At 39.8% G+C, this 25,643-nt stretch overlaps 1 protein-coding gene across 2 annotated transcripts in view; it reads left to right on the top strand.

Annotated features, from left to right (window-relative positions):
- LOC141400858 (uncharacterized) overlaps positions 1 to 25,643 on the top strand; it is a 169,705-nt gene that overhangs the window by 141,456 nt on the left and 2,606 nt on the right. For both annotated transcript variants that reach the window (XM_073980458.1, XM_073980459.1), the window contains exons 5-6: positions 11,189 to 11,637; positions 20,157 to 21,077. In XM_073980458.1, coding sequence (XP_073836559.1) covers positions 11,189 to 11,637; positions 20,157 to 21,077 — 1,370 coding nt within the window. The remainder of the gene's footprint in view (positions 1 to 11,188; positions 11,638 to 20,156; positions 21,078 to 25,643) is intronic.

The raw sequence follows: 25,643 nt of genomic DNA, 5'->3' as shown, positions 1-25,643 counted from the left end.
TGCACTTGACTAAAGGAATAGTGCATTTTCGGAGCGATAGACAACAACATGTGGTGTTAGATGCTCCGTTTATTGTTGTTGGGAAGTCTGCGGGGTGTCTTTCATACGATGACGAAGACGAGCGTGTCTACGCTGGGAGATGTTCTGGAGCGGCAAACAGCAACATAACTCCTACCGCAGCTACGGCCAGACCATCATGGACTAAAAGAGATCACAACAGTAATTTTTGCATAAACTTAGTTAAGTTCGAAGATGGGCCATATCGGCCCACTCATTTGGGTAACTCCACCCACAAAAGTTCAAAACATTTTTGTAAAATGGTGTGAACGATACCTCTCGAATGGAGCATTCGATTTGGTTCAAACATTGCACATCGTATTATTCCTCCCAGATATAGATCGGGTTCGAATAAGAACTAAGACCTCTTCTCTAATTGATTTGATTTTTGTTGTAAAAACTTTTGTTCGCTGCTCCTACTACGAAGATACATGATTTTTAGGGGCAAGTCAATACTTCCTGAGAAAATGGCCCGAAAGCTGTAAAATTCCCCTATGGCACCATGAGTAGTGGCTGGAGCTCACGAAAACTCCCGAACGGATCAACCAAACGGTCAAAAATTTGGCCTTCGTAATAGTTTATGTTGGAAGATATGCAGTATCGGTCCAAACCTTCCGGTACATCCCATAAAAAATTCTACATTTTCACTAAAATGATGCGCATGATAACTATCAGAGGCAATAAACAATTTGGTCCATACTTTGTACATCGTAGTATTTCTACGAGGCATATATCAGGTTCGAATATGGTTCGAGTACCTACTATACAAAACTTCGGAAAATGGTATTAAAGCCCTGCTCTCGAATTCCTTTGATTTTGTTGTAACAACTTGTATGTGCTGTCTCCATTACGACGGTACATGTTTTTCAGGGGCAAGTTCCTACTTCCTGAGAAAATAGCCTGAAAGGTGCAAGAAACCAATTCCAAAATTTGGCCTTGATACTATTTTGTCCAAATTTAGGTTAACTTCGAAAATTCTCTAAATCGGTCTTCTAGTTAGGGTACCTCCCCCACAAAAGTTCAACATTTTTGTTTAAATGCAGCGTAGGATCTGTTCGAAGATCCTTTAATACCGAAGCTACTACTTGTTGTCCTGTTTACAGCGACATTATGTTTTTTTTTTTTTCGTGGGCAAGCCCATGCATCCTGATGTAATGGTCCAAATGCTCTAAATTATACGGTAACCAACTAAAATGACTTGTGGGCGCGATATCTATCGAAAAGGAATGACTCCAAAAAAAAAACCGGCATAGCCCAGATGCATTCCTTCAGATACTTCCGCCGCAACACATTTAAGCTTTAATTCAAATCCATATTTTTGTCGGCAAGTTCATACGTAAACTTTTTTGGGAAGAGGATCTTGGTTGTTTCGTAGCTTTTCGATCTGTCCATAGATGAAAGTTTCAACTCACACAGGCTGTGGGTAGATCTCTTTTGTTGTTACAGTGTTTATTATTGTATGTTTGTGTGTTGGTTCTTCTGCTAAATCTGGCTCTGGGTCTATCTCCAGCCTGCTTCGATGGGATGTAACCACAGATCCACTGGAGTTAGATGAGTAGGTTTGGGTGTGCAGCTGAAAAGGTGCTGAGTGGAGCCGCAACTATCGCGTTATATGTAGTCAACAAGGTTTCTTTATCAGTACCCCAAGTGCTGCCGGCTAGGTTCTTGAGGACCCTGTTTTTACTTTTCAGATTTTTGCAGATAACGACTTGAATGTAGTGCCGAATATGACCCCTAACATTTTGGGTCAGTTTGTGATCGAATTCTTCAACCGTCGACCACGACATTCAGCTCTCTTCCAAACTGCGCGGTCCATGTGGTGAACAGAGTGGCTGTAGATTTTGTGGCGAAAATCTGCATATTCCTTGCGTGGAAAAATGTGGTAAGATCGGTTAAATAGGAGTTCAGATTCTCACAGATGTCATCAGGGAAGGTACCTGGCGCCAGGATAGTGCAATCATTTGCATACGTTACGATCTCGATGTCGTATGACGGGGGCGGAATACAGGAGAGGTAGAGGTTAAACAGTTCCAGAGATATCACCCCACTTTGAAGAATTCCCTGTTGCACTCTACGAGGTTTGGGCTTGTTCATGAATTCCATGTATAATTGACTATCCAACGTTTCAAGCTTAGCCGGAGGATTGTCTGCTCAATGTCCTCAAATAGCGTGGAGTGCCTGACTGTATTAAAAGCTTTTGATAAATCAAGTGCATCCAACACTGTTCTATCACACGGCGGTCTCTGATTGTATCCTTGATGATCGGCAACGTAATGGCTATTTCTCATACTGGGGAAGACTAAAGGCCTAGGTACATAAACTGCCTTGCCTGCTTGCCTTGCTTGCTTCTGATAAAAGAATAAAAAAGAAAAGGGCAACCTAGTTCGAAATTTGCTCGGCCTCCTTTATTCTTTTATTTTCATTATGTCAGAAATGAAGCATGAAAGCAAGAAAAGCAGGCGACGTAGTTTATGTACCCAGGCCTTAAGGCCTCAAGGGTCTTTGCTACGGGCGTCAAAAGCGAAATAGGCCTGTGCGATTCACTTTTGCTAGCATCCTTGCCTGGCTTCAATAGCGGGACCACCCTGTCCAATTTTCCAGACTTCGGGAACAATAAGGGTGGCTAGCGACAAATTGAGAACTTTAGTGAGATACTCCACTACCGGCTCATCCCGCTGCTTCAGCATTACCATAGAGATTCCATCAGGGCCCGACTCTTCGGATGATTTAGCGTTCCCAATGGCATTCGCGACATGTGTTTGTAGACCTCTGATGTTGATGTTTTTTATTAGGGATCCCCCTATAGGCCTTTCCTAATAAAAACTCCAGCCATTGCAATTTTTTAAGGTCGTTGGCTGAGTATAGACGATGGTACTGATACGATAGGGACTTATTGGCAGTTTGTATGGAGTAGACCTTTATCGGAACTGAACCACATCAAATTTTCGGCGATTGTAACCAAACATACAAAGAAGGTCTATATGGGTCCACCCCTACGGGTCTTAGTCACAACGATATAATTTGTTTGATAGGCAAAATTTTAAAATATTGAATAGGGAACCGAACACAACTTCCAAAATAAATGCCAAATTAATAGCTTCAAAATTTCTATAGACACTCAACCTGCCCTCCACCGTTCGTTCATTCATTCTAATGTTGCAGAACAGAGCAATGCTCTGTATCACAAAGTAAATGAAACAAAAATAGAACGCAGCTTTTGTTTTATTATGATCTCATGTAAAATTGTAAACAGATGGAACACTGAACGCGCTGAGCACCGAACGGCAAAACAACAAACATCGTTCTTTAGAAATCAAAAACAAGAACAACAAAAAAACTAAAGAGCCAAAATTTGTCAGACAACATTAAAACCGCCAAACAAAATTAGACTGTCTGGCTGGTTGGTTGGCCAGCTATAGTGCAGTCTGACGTAGTAACTCTGAAGAAGAAAAAACGAAAAAAAAATGATTAGGGCCAGAACACTATTTTTTAAAATTTAAAGAAGTCGACAAATTTCTAAGAAAAAATTCGTGCTTTTTCTCATCTTCTCGTAAAATATGGGAAAAGCAATATTGAAGGAAACATTTGAAGAAATGTCATAATATTTTGGGTTCTTGGGAAATAAGATCAATGGCTAAATGACAGCAAAATACAAAAATTACAACAATACGGATGGATGGTCACATCACAAATGAGTGGCACATGAATTTCCTTCCTTTCTCTCCACATAAATGGAGGCAGCCTAATTGGTGATGGAGAAAAGAAAAGTCCATAGCCAAAAAAAAAATTAAAAGTTCATTCGCATCAACGCTCCCGCAGGAAAGGAGGAGTAACATAAAACACCATAAAAGAAAAAATCTACCCGGCATTATGGTCGAATGGCACACACACTCAAATGAACATCGCCAAGATTTATGGTGGCAAAGATAAAAAATCAAAAAAAAATTTATTCTGCCAAAAGAAAGAGGGAGAGAGCGAAAGGGAGGTAGGGAACTTTGGAATATATACTATCATATCTGGGAATGCTGTTGTATTTGCTATTGCAATTCCCTCCTGTCCTCCCCTTACTCACCCATCTGTCACTCAGTCTTTGGTTTCTTTCCATGCAAGAATGACATTGTCTGTTGCGGTCTACCACTCATACGAGAAAAATCGCAATCACCCAGGAGGGTGAATCAAATACTAATCGCCATGGCGGCAAAGTACATTTGCATCTAAATAACATTGACATCTTTACGATACCGCCGAAAAAGATAAACATAAACTAAATCCGCACACAATCGACAAATACACAAAACCATGGATTGAAATTAAAAACAAGGGAAATCTTACCACAAAAAGACGACAATGAGAATAAACAAACATGAGAGACGGATCAGCGAAAACCACCAATAATACTGTGGTTGACATAGATGATGATGCCGATGTTCTTGTTATTGTTATTGTCTGCAATTGGAGATCAATATAATTTGCTATTGAATACATCCATGTCTTACAAATGAAGACAAATAAATATCTGAGAATGAAACAAACAGTTCCAAAGGAAAGGATAATGTCCCAAAAAAGTCATTATTATATCAAAAGAGATTCCACCCACAATCTCCAAGGAAAATACCATTGTGGAAGTGAATCAAGGTGGAAAAGCTGAAATCTTACCTATCTTTGGACCCTGACGGGACGTAGGTATACCCAGGCTTGTCGCATCCGCACTTCACACTAAATCAATCTACTGTGGGATACAATAGTTGTCGGCATCTAAGGGGTTGCTCTGGACTTGTCCATGCGAGGAACTACGACAGGGACTATGTTGCTGCATGAGTCGTCATCGTCAGATTACGCGACTTCCCATTTAACACAAGCCGTTGTTGTTCTAATCCCTGAAAATGCATATTCTTTGTAATTGAATTGCAATGGACTCCATGGTAAGATCGAGGAAATAGTGGACTTCATGAGTCGGAAGAATATCATGGTGGTGGTGGTGCTGGAAACCAAGCTCAACAACAACTGCAACCTACAGCGCTTAAAACGTACTGCAGAAGGATCGCACCAGAAGGGGAGGAGGGGGAAATTGGCTTTCCTATTACACCAGTCTCTTCAATATAGACCTATCTCCCGACCAGAGGAATATAGCACTGGCTGATCAGATTTAAAGTTCTATGCTTTGCACGGACAAGGAAGACTCTCCTACCAGAAAAAGTGGAGAGTGTCAAACTTCGCCAGACATAACCATCGTGTCACCTGGTCTGACAAATGATGTCACCTAGCAACCCGTCGTTTCTTTTCTATGAGACCATCTGCCCATAATTGTCTCCATCAGCAGACCGCCCGATTTCACAAACTCTGAACGCCGCAACGTCAACCATGGGAAAGCTAATTGGCCGAGTTTCAGAGAGTTCACTAATCACCGCATCAGAGAGTGGAGAGTGTCAAACTTCGCCAGACATAACCATCGTGTCACCTGGTCAGACAAATGATGTCACCTAGCAACCCGTCGTTTCTCTTCTATCAGATCATCTCCCCATAATTGTCCCAATCAGCAGACCGCCCGATTTCATAAACTCTGAACGCCGCAGCGTCAATCATGGTAAAGCTAATTAGCGGAGTTTCAGAGAGATCACTAATCACCGCATCAGAGATCTGCCCAATTCTTCTAGTGGTCTGGTAGCGGAGGCGATGAGACCAAACTTCCCTGCAGAGGCGAGGGGACTACCTAATGAGCGTGATGAGCTTCGTCATGCCAATCCCAGTGACCCCAGAGTCAATGAGCTGACACTGGAAGTTAGCAGGTTGGTCGGTGAACATAGGGGGAACAAATCATACAAATCGTTGGGCCCTGATGGAATCTCCATGGCAACGCTGAAACAGCTGGATATGTCGGTAGTGGAGTATCTTACTAAAGTTTTCAACCTGTTGCTAGAAACCCACATCGTTCCCAAAGTCTGGAAAATGAGCAGGGTGCTCCCGCTACTGAAGCCAGGCAAGGATGTCGGCAAAGGTGAATCGTTAAGGTCGATTTCGCTTTTGTCGCCGCCCTTTGCAAAGATCTTTGAGGCTTTAGTCCTCCCCAGCATCAGAATCAGCTATTCAGCTGTCGATCATCAGAATGAATTCCGTAAGCAACACAGCAAGACACGAGCACTGCATGCCATCTCCACACATATTAGTCGAGGACTCAACCAAAGCAAGCCGTGTGGCAGAACACTGACGATGTCACTTGACTTATTAAAAGACTTTGGTGTTTTCAAGCACTCCACGCTATTTGAGGATATCGAGCGGATTGTCTGCTGTCCGTCGAAGTCCAGTCGTAAGTGGAATTCAGGAATAAGAAGTTAAAACCACATGGAGTTAAACAGGGAATTCCCTAAGGCGGAGCGATATTTCCAGAACTGCTTAACATATACCTCTTCTCCAGACGGTATTGATATCATAACATGTACGGACGATAGTACTTTCCAGATGACCAGGTACCTTCCCTGGTTTTTTTTCTGAAAGACTGAACTCCGTTTTGACCGATCTTACCACCTTTTCCCACGCGAGGAATATGCGAATATCCGCCATTAAATCTACGGCCATTTTATTCACCACATGGATGACAGTGGTGAGAATAGAGTTGAATGCCGTGGTCGATGGTTGCAGAATACCGACCACAAACTACCCTAAAATTCTAGGGGTCACATTCGACAGTATGTTCACATTGTTCGCGCATGCCACTGTTATCTGTGACAAGGTGGAATGTCGGAACAAAGTCCTCAAGTACCTAGCCGGCAGCACTTGGGGTGCAGATAAAGAAACCTTGTTGACCACACATAACGCTATAGGTCGGTCTGTGGCCAGCAATGCGGCACCAGTTTGTTCCGCGAATATAAGTGCAACGCGATGGGAAAATATTTAAATTTGCCAGACTGTCGCCTTGAGAATTCATCATATCTTCATGAGGAGGCAATATTTGTACCAGTACAGCAACACAATGGCGCGCTTTCGTTGCAGTACTTGCTCGGGTATTACCGTAAGGTCCAGCATTACAAGACGGAACCGATAAATCAACAATCATATCAAGCAGGTTTGGATAGCATGAAAGCACATCATTGTGTTGCTGTATCGGAAAAATCTTTGCCTCCTCATATAGATGGTCCACTGAAGCCATGAGATGGCACATTGTTGCTGTTCTCAGGGCGGCATTCTGACAAGTTTGAAAATTATTCCATTGCGTATCACATAAACTCGAAGTCCTCGAGTCGAGGACAAACCTGGCGCCGCATAGCTCACAACAGACCAACCTATCGCGTTATATATGGTCAACAAGATTTCTTTATCTGCACCCTAAGTGCTGCTGGCTAGCGACATGAAGACCTAGTGCTTACTTTTCAATTTGCCGCAGACAGCTGCAGCATGCGATTACGACGTAAATGTGCAGTCGAATATGAGCCCTAGAAATTTGGGACAGTTTGTGGTAGGAATTCTGCTACCGTCGACTACGACATTCAACTCTCTTCCCACCTGCGACGTCCATGTGCTGAATAGAGTGGCTGTAGATTTAGTGGCGGATATTTTTATACGGGTATTCCTAGCGTGGAAAATGTTAGTAAGATCGGTTAAATAGGAATTCAGTCATTCACAGATGTCATCAGGGAAGGTATCTGACACCACTATCGTGCAGTCATCCGCATACGTTACAATCGCGATGCCATCTGTGGGGAAGGGGCGGAATACAGGAGATGGAGAGGTTAAACAGTTCCGGAGATATGTCCCCACCTTGGGGAACTCCCTGTTTCACTCTACGGGGTTTATACCTCTTGTTCCTGAATTCCACGTACGACTGGCGACCACACATATAATTGATTATCCAACGTTTCAGACATGGCCGGAGGATTGGTTGTCTGATCAATGCCCTCAAACAGCGTGGACTATCCGACAGTATCAAAGGCTTTTGATATGTCAAGCTCTATCATCACTGTTCTATCACACGGCTTATCCTGGTTGAAACCTCGACAAATATATGTTGAGATGGCGTGCAGCGCTGTTGTCGTGCTGTTTTGCTTACGGAATCCATGCTGATGATCGCCAATTCGATAGCTATTTCTAACGCTGAGGAGGACTAAGCCCCAAGCGTCTTTGCTATGGTCGACAAAAGCGAAATCGGCCTGTACAATTCACTTTTGCTGGCGTTCTTGCCTCGATTCCACCCTGCCCATTTTCTAGACTTCGGGAACAATGAGCGACAGGTTGGGAACTTCAGTGAGATAATCCACTCCCGACTCACCCAGCTATTTCAGCTTAACCATGGAGATTCCATGAGGGCCCAACGCTTCGATGATTTAGCGTTCCTAATGGCATTCGCAACATCATCCATTATAAACTGCGGTGATTCATCTTCGACAGAATAATATCTGATGCGAGGTAATACTCTGCTCCTCGCCCTGTCACTTCGGGGGTGTTCGACAAACTGTCGATTAAAATAACTTGTGCACCTCTTCGGGTCAGTCAACGTAACGCCACCAAGCGTGACTGAGGTCCTATCTTCCATCTTTCCAGGGTTCGATAGTGACATAACCGTTGCCCACTTCACATCAATTCAATGTTTCAACTCTTCAGATGATTAAACCGCTTATGCTCGCCGATCAACCCGTTAGCATCCAGTGTCAGCTCCCTGAATCTGGGGTTGTTTCGAAGAAGCTCTTCACGCCCATTCGCTAAGCCCGTCGCCTCTGCTGGGAAGTTTGTGCATTCGACCAGCAGGTATATGGCGGCTGCAACAGTGAACATCTTTTCTGCTATCAGAAGGATTGGGCAGATCTCTGAAGCGGTGATTGGTGAACTCTCTGAAACTCGGCCAATCAGCATTCCTATGATTGACGAATTTGCAGCGTTCAGAGGTGATAAAATCGGAGAAAATTACGGGGAGATGGTCTGATCCAAGAGAAATGACCAGGGGTTGCCAGGTAACGTCATTTGTCAGACTAGGTGATACGATAGTAATGTCTGGCGAACTGTGACACTCCCCTCTAATTCTGGTAGGGGCATCCTCATTGACCGTGCAAAACGTAGAGCTATCAATCTGCTCAGCCAGCGATGTACCCCTCTGGTCGTTTCCGAGGACCGAATGCCACATTATGCACATTAAAGTCCCCCCAAACAGTCTTGTATCCTGAAATACAGCTAGGCTTGTAACCTGAAATACATCTATTTACAGGCGGGATGTATACGTTGATCAACTCTACTTCGGCAGTTCCACACTTATCTGCTAGCCTCATACATTCGAAATAGGTCAGTATTGAACAGACTGGTGCAATAGGAAATCTAATCCCCCACCTCCACTTCTGGTGCGATCGTTCCTTGACCTTCTTTCGACTCATGAGGTCCACTATTTCCTCGACCTTACCTCGGAGTCCATTGCCTCCACGTTGATGATATTGACGGAAAGTGAGTCTGTCCCTCCCAAGTCTGCGACCCCGAAAGACGCCCTCTTAGTGAGATGGTGCCGTTATGTCCGGCATCTCTGATGTCGAGGATAGGTCTAAACCGTCGTCATCGCTCGTAGTGCCATCTTCACAACCCAATAAAGATTTCCACGCCGCAAAGAACCGGTTGAATAAGCATGCTGTTGGGACATCTTCCTCTGTGGGAAAGCGAGAATCCAATCCATCGCATATTCCCCCCACAGCCCTAACTAGGGCTAGGCCTGTAATGATCACTTGGAGCTGATAGAGAATCTTCTGAGGAGAGTTATGTGTCTCATAAGAAGACCAGAACAGACCTCCACGGCAAAAAGACCTCACAACATCTGGTGGTACTGGCCGTTCGGAAACTGGTATATTATGACAACAGCCCCCGACGACCTCCTGGCAACATTCATTGACAAAGCTGATCCCTAAGGGATAATTAGTGATAATCACTGTGTACTGAGTCATCAGAGTGTACTGAGCAGAGTCATCTTAACTGACAGTGAAGATGAAATTAGAAAATATTCTGAAAATCCTTTATAATGAAGTCAAATTCATTTGCTGTCGGGCATTTAGGGGGTTTGATGCCCCTAGGCCTAAATTTTATCCGGATAATATTTTTCCTATATGGAAACATTTATCCGGATAAACATTTCCTATATGGAAAAATGTTTTCAAATTTTTCCATATAGGAAATGTTTATCCCCATAAATTTTTCCATATAGGAAAAGTTTATCCGGATAATTTGTATCCATTTAGGAAAAGTTTATCCGGATAAATTTTTCCATATAGGAAAAGTTTATCCGTATAAACATTTCCATAGTAAAATGTTATTCAGATATATTTTTCCATACGAAAAATTTATCCTGATATAGTTTTCCATAGGAGAAGTTTATCCAGATAAATTTGTCAATAGGAAATGTTTATTCAGCTAGATTTTTCTACAGAAAATGTTTACCGGCATGCATTTTTTCATAGAAAAAGTTTTTCAGGACACATTTTCACAAATGAAAAGTTCATCCTGATACATTTTTCCTTAGGAAAAGTTTATCCGAATATATTTTCACATGATACATATTTACTCTGAAAAAGATTATCCAGAAACTTTTGAAAATGAAAATCTATCCCGTTGTATTCATCAATAGGGAAATAATCCTATAATTCACCTCAATGAGCAATGTCTTTGTGGATTTTCCCATAAATCAAATCCAGTAAACCACTAAAACACTGTTTTTCAAGATAAGAAGAGGAATATTTCAAATACAAGAACCTAAACATGAAACCATAGTCAATTTGAAACTAATATCCCATCATGTAGAGAAAACAACATATCACATGTTGTATGTATGATAGCCAAATGATACATTCATCCTCATTCATTCATGGCAGCATAGAAGTTGGTACAAAAAGGCGGTAACAAAACAGAAAAACCTAGCAAAGAGACGACATCTATGCCAACAAACAATACCACAAAACGTGATTCATAAATCATGTTTACCAACCGATGCTAGTCGGCCAGCCATCCAGCCAGACATAACAAAACCTTAAACCTTAAAACCCATAAAGTTCACATCATATCATTTTACGTTGCAACTCCTCCTCTCTCACCTAACCCTGGGGGTTAGGCGATCATACTGTTTTTCACTTTTGTTTTAATGTGACTCTCCATGTTTTTCTTTATCTCATTACAGAGTAGTCATGTTCAATTGGCAAAGCAACAGATACTAGCGGAAGTTAACGCTTCAATAGGTCATTTACTGCCATCAACAGCACACCCTCTTAACCAGTCTAACCTGCCGCAGCCACCACAGCTCGACGAAGACAATAGACGACGACACTATGAACATCGACCCCACCAAAAACATTATCATCACTGGCACAATGGACAAAGGGTGCATCGGGTGTATGCCAATGAAAACCGACGACATCATCCACGACGACATCCGTATCACAGATGGACGCCAAGACGGCGACCATCTCATCACCATCATCAGCACCACCAGCATCAACACTACTATTTTGGACAATGGTCTCCATGGTCATCATGTTCACCGGATTGCATGAAACGAAGGGAACGTTATTGTAGAATTAAACGGAAATGTGGCCATACCAAACACATTGAAGAACGTAAATGTCGCCGGTAAGTAGTCCAACAGGGAAGGAGTGGGAGAAACCATATGAGTGTGTTGGATGACTGCAGCGGTCATTGATCAAAATTGAGTCATTGCCAGTGTTAAATGGAGTGTGTAAACAGTGGAGTTTTATTGAATTCAGAGTTAATGGAGTGTGGCATTGTCTGACTAATTTTAGGTGAAGTCACAAGAACAAAAGGCCAAAATGTTGAACAAAGAAAACGATTATCATGGAACTAATAATTCATTAATTCGACCTAATAATTTAAAAAGGGGAGAAAATCAGAGGTGTGATGGAAATTATGAAGGGGAAATGTATACGGATAAACTTTTTAATATCCGAACACGGATTTGCAAATAAAGAAGAAGAAGTATCCGTGTAAAGCTTTGTTATGGGAAAGTGTGTCTGGAAAAGCCTTCCCTATCCGGATAAACATTACGTAAGGAAAAATGTATCGGGATAAATTTTTATGAAAAATGTATGAGAATAAAACAAAATATAAAAAATAAAATAAATAAAATATAATATATAAAATACAAAAAATATAAAATATAAAAAATAAAACATAAAATATGAAATATAAAACATATAACATTATATATAAAATAAAAAATATAAAAATAATATATATAAATATAAAATATAAAAAATATAAAACAGATTTCAATAAAGATTTCAACGCCGCAAAGAACCGGTTGAATAGGCAGGCTGTTGGGACATCTTCCTCTGTGGGAAAGCGAGAATCCAATCCTACCTCGCATATTCCCCCCACAGACCTAAGACCTATGCCTCAGCAGCCTGCATGTTCATCTACTTCAGCAATAATAGATGTCTCTTGCAACAAGACCAAGACGGCCTTGAGGCAAACGACCTCACAAGACACATCTGCTGACACTGGTCATTCAAGAACTAGGCCTGTAATGATCACTTGGAGCTGATAAAAAATCTTCTGAGGAGAGGTATGTATGTCTCACATAAGGAGACCAGGTCAGACCTGCAAGGCAAAAAGAGCTCACGAGATACATCTGGTGGTACTGGCCGTTCGAGAACTATGTATGTTATGATGACAGCCTCCGACGGCTGTTGGCTGGAGAACAGTCATTGAAATGAAGTCAAAATCATTTGCTGTCGGGCATTTAGGGGGTTTGAGGCCCCTTGGAAAGGACGCGCTAGGCTATTACGGCTGAAGTTGACATCGCCTTAATACAGCAGCCTTATATGTACCACGATAAAGTTACAGGAGTAAACAATGGAATCTATGAAATTTAAGTCTCCTCCCGAGGAGCTAAGGTAAAAACATCAATGTAGGAAAACCTTATCCGAATATATTTCCCTATAGGAAAACTCTGGATAAATTGTTGAATTTTTTGAATACATTTTTTCCATCTGGGAAAAGTTTATCCGGATGAATTTTTCCTTATACGAAAAGTTTATCCGGATGAATTTGTCCATATATGCAAAGTTTATCCGGATAAATTTGTCCATATAGGAAAAGGATGGGATATATAATATAGAATATGAAATATAAAACATATAACATCTGGGAAAAGTTTATATATTAAATAAAAAAATATAAAATATTATATTTAAAATATAAAAATAATATATATAAATATAAAATATAAAAAATATAAAATAGGTATACTTACTTAGCTGGCCCATTACAGAACATTTGTTCTATAGGCCGAACTAAGAAAAGATCTCCATTTCTCTCTACTTGTTGCTTCGCACTCTGGAATACCGCGCCTTTTCATCTCGTCATCCACTTGTTTGCGCCATCTATTCCTTGACCTGTCAATTCTGCGTGCACCGCCAAGCGGTCCGTATTAATATGCCTTTTTAGCGGGTTCATCATCGCTCATTTTTATGATATGGCCTAGCCAACGCAATCGCTGCATCTCGATACGTTTAACAATATTGATGTCGTTGTATAGCAGACACAGCACGTGGTTCATGCGACGTCGATATTCACCGTCAACGCAGATTGGTCCGTAGATCTTTCGAAGAATTTTTGCTGCTGCTTGCGCAAGTACCCAGGCTTCGGAGCCATACATCAGCGCGGGTAGTATCAGTGTTTTGTAGAGCGTTATTTTTGTTTGACGAAATGTGGCTTTGTTTTTAAACTACTGTAGCATCTGTTGGCCAAATTGTATTTCTTTTTATTTCACAACTGATGTCGTTTGTTATGTTTACGGAAGTGCCGAGGTAGACGAAGTCTTTTACTACCTCAAAATTATAGGAACCAACTTCCACAGGCGGTACGAGCTTAATGGACGCATTGCGCGTCGACACCATCAACTTGGTCTTCTCACCGTTTACCGCCAGACCCACTTTAGCAGATTCTCCTTCAACCTTCATAAAGGTATCAGTTACTTCTTTTACTGATCGGCTCATGATGTCTATATCATCAGCATAAGCAAGTAACATGTGACTGTTGGTGTGTCACCTCTTTTGACGTTTGCCTCTCGTATAACCTTTTACAGCAGGATGTTGAAGAGATCACACGAAAGGCTGTCTCCTTGTCTGAAACCTCTTTTGGTACCAAACTCTTTCTTTCTTTAAGAGGTACTTTCCTATTTAAACTGAGGACCTCGTGTCAGTTAAAGTCATTTTACAAAGCCGGATGAGCTTTGCGGGGATACCAAATTCAGACATGGCTTGGAATACCTTTGAACGCGGCGGGCTGTCGAAGGCTGCTTTATAATCGACAAAAAGGTGGTAGGTGTCGATCTGCATCTCTTGGGTCTTCTGCAGGATTTGCTGCAGGGTAAATATTTGGTCAATGGTGGACTTGTCAGGTCTAAAGCCGCATTGGTATGGTTCAATTATCTCGCTGACCATAGGCTTTAGTCGTTCGCACAATATCCTTGACACGATCTTGTAGGCAATAGGGAGCTGACTTATGCCCCTATAGTTAGAGCATACAGTCTTATCTCCCTTCTTGTGGACGGGGCACAGGATACTCAGGTTCCAATCGTCGGGTACTCGTTCTTTCTGTCAGATGGTGCTAACTAGCTGATGAATACACCTTATCAGCGTGTCGCCTCCGGTTTTGAACAGCTCGGCTGGTAAGCCATCGGCTCCTGCTGCCTTATTATTTTTCGGCCGATTTATTGCTGTCTTTACCTCATCTTGGCTGGATGGTATACATTCAATATCATCTTCTGGAATTGGGTCTTGTGTATCTTCGTCGTCTTCCCTGCTATTGGATACCGACAGTTTTGAAAAATGTTCTTTTCATATCCTGAGCACACTATCTGTATCAGTTACCAATTTACCTTGCTAGTCTCTACAGGAGGATGTGCCTGTACCAAAGCCATCAGTTTAATGCTTGACTCTTTGATAGAATTTTCGGACTTCATTCTGGATCCTGTACATCTCGATTTTTTCACACTCCCGCTTTTCCATCTCTCTATTTTTCCTGCGGAAAAGACGTTTCTCCTCTCTCATTTTCTCCCTGTATCTCTCTCGTGCGCTACGCGTTGCTACGGATTGTAAAGTAGCCCTACATGCCGCATTTTTCTCTTCGGTGGCAGCACGACTCTCCTGGTCATACCATGGATTCCTTGGTGGAGGTCTCTGGTATCCAAGTATGGATTTTGCGGCTGTTTGCATGGAGTGGGCAATGCTTTGCCATTGCGCTGATATGTTATCGGGATGAGGAGTGCTTTGATTAAGCAATTGGGCTAGTTGAGTGGAATATGCTGTGGCTATCTGTTGTGATTGCAGCTTAACGATGTCTAACATTCGTGTTGTGTATGTTCGTACTTTGTTTGCTACGTTTAAGCAGGTGCTTACCTTTGCTGCAACAAGGTAGTGGTCCGAATCAATGTTTGCGCCTCGGAACGATCGTACATCCAACACGCTCGATGAATGTCTTCCATCTATCAATTTGATTTCTTGTTTTCTGATCTGGAGACAGCCAGGTGCCCTTATGAATATCGAGATGATTAAATCTGGTACTGCTAACTACCATGTTTTTTGCAGCTGCAAAGTCTATAAGCCTCATACCATTGTCAGATGTTTCACAGTGGAGACTGAATTTCCCGACTGTTGGGCCAAAGATATTCTCCTTTCCAATTTTGGCATTAAAATCGCCTAGAATGATTTTAATGTCATGGGCAGGGCAACGATCATATGTTTCTTCTAAGCGCTCGTAAAATATATCTTTGGTCTGTTCGTCCTTTTCTTTTCAAATAAAGCTGATGTTGAAGAATTTAGCTTTTATTCGAATTGCAGCAAGTCTTTCATTCACTGGGGTGAAGCTTGATACCAGATGTTTTTTCCTCCGACTAACTACGAACCCGCAACCAAACTAATGCTTTACGTCATGGCAGCTGTAACCTTTAGGTGTTGTTGTGACGCCTTTCCCAATCCATCGTATTTCCTGTATGGCAGTAATATCGGCCTTGTACTTTTCAAGTACGTCTGCCCATGCGAAAACAGCACCTTCTCTGTAAAGAGTGCGAACATTCCAGGTGCAGATTCGCAGATCATGGTCCTTAACACGTTTGCGGGGTTCGTCAACTTTAGAGGGGTTTGTTTTTCTATTCTTTCGTTTTTTCATAGTAGGCTGTTTTTCTAGGGGAGGGTTACTAAACCGACGCCCAAACCCAAGTTTTTAACGTTCTTATGGGTGAACGCGCGGCACATGTTAGCTCACTACCTTTAATGGGTGTTAAAGGCAGTTCCCCAGGTGATACCACGGGGAGGTCAGTGTCCACTTGAGATGAAAGAGGGACCAAGATAAATCCTGGGCTTTGACATGTAAAAACCGGTTAGGACTGTTCCTTGGTATCTTCCATCCCCTACGTCACCCAATATATAAAATATAAAATAAAATATATAAAATACAAAATATAAAATATAAAACATAAGATATAAGATATAAGATATAAAATATAAGATATAAAATATAAAAAATATAAAATAAAAATATAACATAAAAAATATTAAACAACAAGTAAAAAAGTATCAGTCGGCTTTGCCGACAGAGATATACCCTCAGCCTATGTGGTGTGAAGCTTTCATCTACGGACAGATCGAATCTATTTTAGGGTCTTTACAGAATTGTTGGCCCTTTTTGGACATTTGAACTTGCCAACAAAAATGTGGATTAGGATTAACGTTCAAAAATGTTGCGGAGGAGGTATTTAAAGGAATAGACCGACATAGCTCATTATGGGAATGTACCTTATTTTGGGAGTCACATCATTTCGATAGATATCGCGCCCACTAGTCATTTCAGTGGGTCATCGTATATCTTTTGGACCAGTATGCCATGAAGCATGGACTTGTCCACGGAAAACATAATATCGCTTTAACCACAACGAACAGCTTCGGTATACATTTCCAAAGGAACTTCGATCAGATCCTAAACTGCACTTAGACACAAATGTTGAATTTTTGTGGGGGAGGTTCCCTAAGAAGTTAAACTAAATTTGGACAAAATATTAGAAGATCCTAAGTTTAGACCAAATGAGTTTCCCCGTTCAAGGGATATCGTGCATACCATTTTAGTGACATTTTTTAAATATTGGGGGGATAAACCGGAAGTGGTGAACCGGTATTACCCATCTTCGAACTGGAACTAAGTTTGGACAAAATATGACGAAGGCCAAATTTTGGACCAAATCGGTTGATCAGTTAGAGAGTTTTAGTGGTATCCAGCCACTAAATATTATGGGGTTTTTACATCTTGCCTCGAAAATTGTGGCACCGAATACAAGTTGCCTGAACAAAACTCAAAGTGATTCGAGAGCAGGTCTTAAAGTGAACTTGTCCGAAATTAAAGTGAAATTTTCCGTAAAATGTTGTGTGGGAGATACCTGAAGGAGTGGACCGATATGGCTTATCTTCGAACTTAAACGAAGTTTGGACAAAATATTACGAAGGAAAAATTTTGGACCGAATCGTCAGATCCTTTCGAGAGATATCTTGCGCTCCAACCACTACACACTAGAGTTGTACAATCTAGTTCATTTGAAAGATCTAGTTCAATAGTTCAGCTCTTTTAACTGAACTAGTTCAGTAATCTAGTTCATAGTTCACTATCCAGTTCACTATCCAGTTCATTCATTCGGATCATTCAATCAAACGCATACATACACCAAATAGAAACAAACAATAGCAAAAATGTTATGTTGTGTGTGTGTGTAGAAACTGTCAATGCGAATAAGTCCCAATTTACATTAGGCGAGTTTATTTGCGGCAATTGTCAATTTGAAGGAGAGGGAGGTGAGGCATATGGTAACCCTTTGCCTCTCAACACCCTCTCTCACCTACAAACTGACACTTGCCGCAAGTAAACTCGCCTAATGTAAATTGGGACTAAGCTTTGTGCGTGTGTGTTTCTTTTTATTTTTTTTTTTTTTTTTTCTATCCAGAACAAGGCACATTCAATATGGGAATATGTGGAATTTGATGTGTTTTTGAAGAAATCTTCACTTTCGAACAGCTATTCATTGTATCTTGATCCAAAACGTAAACAAACTCATCGCATTACGAAGGCATCACATAACACTGACGACGGCGTAACTTTATGCATATGTGAACGACATGTTGAACTAGATTGTGAATCGTTCGTTCGTTGATCGTACGGTCGCCGACTGATTATAGTTCAGTGAACTATTGAACTATAATGAACTATATCAACTGATACAGTTCATACGCTCTATTCAATGAATTGTTCAATTGAACTAGTTCGTACATGAACTATACAACTCTACTACACACGGTGTCATAGGGTTTTTTTGCACGTCTCAGGCTTGTACCGTTGTATGAGAGGCAGTGAAGAGAGTGAAGCGATTCGAGAGCTGGTCCTAAAGTGAACTTTTCCGAAAATTTTGTGTGGGATGTATCTGAAGGAGTGGACCAATTGAGTCCATATTAGAACCTTATGTTAGTCTGGTACAAATTTCATGATGTGAAAAGTATGAACCAAATCGGTCACTCCCTTCACAAATTTTCCGAACATTTTCGAACTTTTGTGGAGGAGGTTCCGGAAGGGGTGGACCGATATAACCCATCTTCAAACTTAAACTAATTTTGGACAAAACATAACGAAAGCCAAAATTTGGACCGATTCGGTTTATCCGTTCGAGTTATCGTGCGCTCAAGCCAGCCAGACAGACGGACATGGCTAAATCAACTCCAAATTGTCTGAAACGGATTTTGTCCAAACATACTTGGGGTCTAAAATTATTATTTCGATGAGGCACATTTTGCCCGTATGAAAGTGTAAACACCCCCGTTAGCATAAATGCCGAGGGTATAAAAAGTACAAAATATAAAATAAGTAAGGAAGAGTTCACAGGAATGAACTTTTCTGTAAGAAGAGTTCCCTGGGATGAACTTTTCTATAGGAAAAGTTCACTGGAATGAACTTTTCTATAGGAAAAGTTCACTGGAATGAACTTTTCTATAGGAAAAGTTCACTGGAATGAACTTTTCTATAGGAAAAGTTCACTGGACTGAACTTTTCTATAGGAAAAGTTCACTGGAATGAACTTTTCTATAGGAAAAGTTCACTGGAATGAACTTTTCTATAGGAAAAGTTCACTAGACTGAACTTTTCTATAGGAAAAGTTCACTGGAATGAACTTTTCTATAGGAAAAGTTCACTGGAATGAACTTTTCTATAGGAAAAGTTCACTGGAATGAACTTTTCTATAGGAAAAGTTCACTGGAATGAACTTTTCTATAGGAAAAGTTCACTGGACTGAACTTTTCTATAGGAAAAGTTCACTGGACTGAACTTTTCTATAGGAAAAGTTCACTGGAATGAACTTTTCTATAGTAAAAGTTCACTGGACTGAACTTTTCTATAGGAAAAGTTTTTTGGATTGTATTTTTCTATAAGGAAAGTTCACTGGGATGAACGTTTATATAGGAAAAATTCATTGGACTGAACTTTTTAATCGGAACAGTGCACTGGAATAAACTTTTCTAAAAGAAAAGTTCTCTAGAATGAACTTTTCTATAGCGAAAGATCACTGGAATGAGCTTTGCTATAGGAAGAGTTCACTGGAAAGAACTTTTCTATAGGAAGATTTCAACGGAATGAAATTTTTTATAGGAACAATACACCGGAATAAAATTTCTATGGGAAGAGTTCACCGGATTGAACTTCTATAGGAAAAGATCACCGGTATGAACTTTTCTACAGGAAAAGTTCGCTGGTTTGAAATTTTCTATAGGAAAAGTTCACAGTAATTAACTTTTCTTTAGGAAAATAAAAAATATAAAATATATTCCGATATGCAAAACATCTCTCCTGATAAACTTTTCCTTTGAAAAATAATATAATATTATTGTTTTTTTAATGCCTTTCACAACTGACCCAATTGTAGAAATTTACAGCACCCCACACCAAATCTCCCACACAACAAATGATATTTCTAATGCTTGGTCATATGTAGTTTCCTACAGACAAATGTTACAGATTCCATTTGTTTCTCCAAAATAAATCTCCTACAAATGTAATTTGTCTCAACATAACAAATTTCTTTCCTTCAACTTTTGTAGATGTCATCCGGCAACGGATGATGGTAAATGGTCAACAAGCACGTCAAGCAGTCTACCACCGCATGGTGTCCAGACTACACAGCAGCAGCATCAACAACAACAGCAACACACTAGTAATGCAGCGCCGACAATTGTAATTAATGCAGCGGCTGCTGCAGCCGCAGCACCCATTGCTGCTGCAACAAGTGTTGGCAGTCAGACGCATCAGCCCACACTGAGCCCCATTGGCCCGCCAACTGAGTTGAATAAACAACATCCTGTAATACAAAGTGAGGAACTTGTTGCCGAACATGTAAGCACCACAAGTGGTGGTGGTGGTGGTAGCCACAATTATTGGGAGGAAGACGATGATGATGAAGTAGATTTTTATGTCATAAAAGCCAAAAGAAAAAGACCAAATACCCAAACATCAACATCACCACCAATCAGTTACCCAGATATTCCGGTACGTGAGGAACTGCTGGACTATTCCAAGGAACAAGTTGAAGATGCTCTAAATGAATTAGGTTCTGCCCAACCACCCAATGAATATTTACAGACATTAAACTCGAATGTAAAACACATAAGGCACAAGAATCGTTCAAGGTCCCATGGAACCCAAAGGCATAAACATAGACATCATCGTCGCCACAGAGAAGATGCAAAGGGTACCAAAACCTTTGATGATGATGGTTCTGAGGGGGATGTATTCCAATATGAAGATTTCGATATTGATTTGAGTCATGGCGATAATCAAGAGAACGGAGGTGATATGTCCTATGAAGACTTTGGTGATTATAACGAATATAAAAATGTAACGGGCGCTTCGCCGGCCAAAGAGCGAGCAACTCCAGATCATTTAATACCGAAGCACAGGAGGATTTATTCCAAATGGAGTAGATGGACAAAATGCACACCAAAGTGCACAACGCGGAGATATAAGTAAGTCACCAATATTTTCAAAGCAATTTTTTAGAAAAGTCCATTAATATGAAGATAATGGTAGAAAAAGCGTACTCTATGTGGAAAAGTTCATTGATGTGAATTTCTCCACTTGTACATACGAAAAGTTCACACCAATGAACTTTTCTCTACGAAAAGTTTACCCCAATCAACTTTTCTCTACGAAAAGTTCAACCCAATGAACTTTTCTCTACGAAAAGTTCAACCCAATGAACTTTTCTATACGAAAAGTTCACCCAAATGAACTTTTCTATACGAAATGTTCACCACAACGAACTTTTCTATACGAAATGTTCACCACAACGAACTTTTCTATACGAAAAGTTCAACCCAATGAACTTTTCTCTACGAAAAGTTCACCACAATGAAATTTTCTCTCGAAAAGCTCGCCCCAATTAACTTTTCTCTACGAAAAGTTCACCCCAATGAACTTTTCTCTACGAAAAGTTCAACCCAATGAACTTTTCTCTACGAAAAGTTCAACCCAATGAACTTTTCTCTACGAAAAGTTCACCCCAATGAACTTTTCTCTACGAAAAGTTCACCCCAATGAACTTTTCTCTACGAAAAGTTCACCCCAATGAACTTTTCTCTACGAAAAGTTCACCCAATGAACTTTTCTATAAGAAAAGTTCAACCCAATAAACTTTTCTATACGAAAAGTTCACCCCAATAAACTTTTCTATACGAAAAGTTCACCCCAATGAACTTTTCTATACGAAAAGTTCACCCCAATGAACTTTTCTATACGAAAAGTTCACCCCAATGAACTTTTCTATACGAAAAGTTCACCCCAATGAACTTTTCTATACGAAAAGTTCACCCCAATGAACTTTTCTATACGAAAAGTTCACCCCAATGAACTTTTCTATACGAAAAGTTCACCCCAATGAAATTTTCAATACGAAAAGTTCACCCCAATGAACTTTTCTATACGAAAAGTTCACCCCAATGAACTTTTCTATACGAAAAGTTCACCCCAATGAACTTTTCTATACGAAAAGTTCACCCCAATGAACTTTTCTATACGAAAAGTTCACCCCAATGAACTTTTCTATACGAAAAGTTCACCCCAATGAACTTTTCTATACGAAAAGTTCACCCCAATGAACTTTTCTATACGAAAAGATCACCCCAGAGAACTTTTCAATACGAAAAGTTCACCCTAATGAACTTTTCTTTACGAAAAGATCACCCCAATGAATTTGTCTATACGAAAAGATCACCCCAATGAACTTTTCTATACCAAAAGTTCACCCCAATGAAACTTTCTATACCAAAAGTTCATCCCAATGAACTTTTCCCTACGAAAAGTTCACCCAAATAAACTTTTCTCCACGAAAAGTTCACCCCAATAAACTTTTCTCCACGAAAAGTTCACCCAATGAACTTTTCTATAAGAAAAGTTCACCCCAATGAACTTTTCTATACGAAAAGTTCACCCCAATGAACTTTTCTGTACGAAAAGTTCACCCCAATGAACTTTTCTATACGAAAAGTTCACCCCAATGAACTTTTCTATACGAAAAGTTCACCCCAATGAACTTTTCTATACGAAAAGTTCATCCCAAATGAACTTTTCTATACGAAAAGTTCACCCCAATGGACTTTTCTATACGAAAAGTTCACCCCAATGAACTTTTCTATACGAAAAGTTCACCCCCATGAACTTTTCTATACGAAAAGTTCACCCCAATGAACTTTTCTAAACGAAAAGTTCGCGAAAAATTCATTGGTGTGAACTTTTCGTATAGAAAAGTTCATTGGTGTGAACTTTTCGTATAGAAAAGTTCATTGGTGTGAACTTTTCGTATAGAAAAGTTCATTGGTGTGAACTTTTCGTATAGAAAAGTTCATTGGTGTGAACTTTTCGTATAGAAAAGTTCATTGGTGTGAACTTTTCGTATAGAAAAGTTCATTGGTGTGAACTTTTCGTATAGAAAAGTTCATTGGTGTGAACTTTTCGTATAGAAAAGTTCATTGTTGTGAACTTTTCGTATAGAAAAGTTCATTGGTGTGAACTTTTCGTGTAGAAAAGTTCATTGGTGTGAACTTTTCGTATAGAAAAGTTCATTGTTGTGAACTTTTCGTATAGAAAAGTTCATTGGTGTGAACTTTTCGTATAGAAAAGTTCATTGGTGTGAACTTTTCGTATAGAAAAGTTCATTGGTGTGAACTTTTCGTATAGAAAAGTTCATTGGTGTGAACTTTTCGTATAGAAAAGTTCATTGGTGTGAACTTTTCGTATAGAAAAGTTCATTGGTGTGAACTTTTCGTATAGAAAAGTTCATTGGTGTGAACTTTTCGTATAGAAAAATTCATTGGTGTGAACTTTTCGTATAGAAAAATTCATTGGTGTGAACTTTTCGTATAGAAAAGTTCATTGGTGTGAACTTTTCGTACAGAAAAGTTCATTGGTGTGAACTTTTCGTACAGAAAAGTTCATTGGTGTGAACTTTTCGCATAGAAAAGTTCATTGGTGTGAACTTTTCGTACAGAAAAGTTCATTGGTGTGAACTTTTCGCATAGAAAAATTCATTGGTGTGAACTTTTCGTATAGAAAAGTTCATTGGTGTGAACTTTTCGTACAGAAAAGTTCATTGGTGTGAACTTTTCGTACAGAAAAGTTCATTGGTGTGAACTTTTCGTACAGAAAAGTTCATTGGTGTGAACTTTTCGTACAGAAAAGTTCATTGGTGTGAACTTTTCGTACAGAAAAGTTCATTGGTGTGAACTTTTCGTATAGAAAATTTCATTGGTGTGAACTTTTCGTATAGAAAAGTTCATTGGTGTGAACTTTTCGTATAGAAAAGTTCATTGGGTTGAACTTTTCGTAGAGAAAAGTTCATCGGGGTGAACTTTTCGTAGAGAAAAGTTCATTGGGTTGAACTTTTCGTAGAGAAAAGTTCATTGGGGTGAACTTTTCGTAGAGAAAAGTTCATTGGGGTGAATTTTTATTATTGAAAAATTCATTGGTGTGAACTTTTCGATGAGAAAAATTCATTGGGGTGAACTTTTCTATACGAAAAGTTCAAACCAATGAACTTTTCTATACGAAAAGTTCACCCCAATGAACTTTTCTATGCGAAAACTTTACACCAATGAACTTCTCTATACGAAAAGTTCACCCCAATGAACTTTTCTATACGAAAAGTCCACCCCAATGAACTTTTCTATAGGAAAAGTTCACCCCAATGAACTTTTCTATACGAAAAGTTCGCCCCAATGAACTTTTCTATACGAAAAGTTCTCCCCAATGAACTTTTCTATACGAAAAGTTCTCCCCAATGAACTTTTCTATACGAAAAGTTCTCCCCAATGAACTTTTCTATACGAAAAGTTCACCCCAATGGACTTTTCTCTATGAAAAGTTCACACCAATGAAATTTTCTACACGAGAAATTCACACCAATAAGATTTTCTATACGAAAAGTTTTCACCAATGAACTTTTTTGGAAAAATTCACACCAATATGAATTTTTCTACAGGAAAAAAGTTTTTTCTATAGGAAAAAGTTGACACCAATAAACTTATACGAAAAGTTCACCCCAATGAACTTTTCTATACGAAAAGTTCACCCCAATGAACTTTTCTATACGAAAAGTTCACCCCAATGAACTTTTCTATACGAAAAGTTCACCCCAATGAACTTTTCTATACGAAAAGTTCACCCCAATGAACTTTTCTATACGAAAATTTTTCTATAGGAAGAAATTGACCCCAATTATCTTTTCTCTACAAAAAGTTCAACCCAATGAACTTTTCTATACGAAAAGTTCACCTCAATGAACTTTTCTATACGAAAAGTTCACCCCAATGAACTTTTCTATACTTTTCACCCCAATGAACTTTTCTATACGAAAAGTTCCCCCCAATGAACTTTTCTATACGAAAAGTTCACCCCAATGAACTTTTCTTTACGAAAAGTTCAACCCAATGAACTTTTCTATACGAAAAGTTCACCCCAATGAACTTTTCTATACGAAAAGTTCACCCCAATGAACTTTTCTATACGAAAAGTTCACCCCAATGAACTTTTCTATACGAAAAGTTCACCCCAATGAACTTTTCTATACGAAAAGTTCTCCCCAATGAACTTTTCTATACGAAAAGTTCACCCCAATGAACTTTTCTATACGAAAAGTTCACCAATGAATTTTTCTATACGAAAAGTTCACCCCAATAAACTGTTCTTTACGAAAAGTTCACCCCAATGAACTTTTCTATACGAAAAGTTCACCCCAATGAACTTTTCTATACGAAAAGTTCACCCCAATGAACTTTTCTATACGAAAAGTTCACCCCAATGAACTTTTCTATACGAAAAGTTCACCCCAATGAACTTTTCTATACGAAAAGTTCACCCCAATGAACTTTTCTATACGAAAAGTTCACCCCAATGAACTTTTCTATACGAAAAGTTCACCCCAATGAACTTTTCTATACGAAAAGTTCACCCCAATGAACTTTTCTATACGAAAAGTTCTCCCCAATGAACTTTTCTATACGAAAAGTTCACCTCAATGAACTTTTCTATACGAAAAG

This window comes from Musca autumnalis, unplaced genomic scaffold, assembly GCF_047663935.1.
Source record: "Musca autumnalis isolate F117 unplaced genomic scaffold, ASM4766393v1 scaffold_4, whole genome shotgun sequence".
NCBI lineage: Eukaryota > Metazoa > Arthropoda > Insecta > Diptera > Muscidae > Musca > Musca autumnalis.
This window is presented reverse-complemented; position numbering and strand designations above follow the sequence as displayed.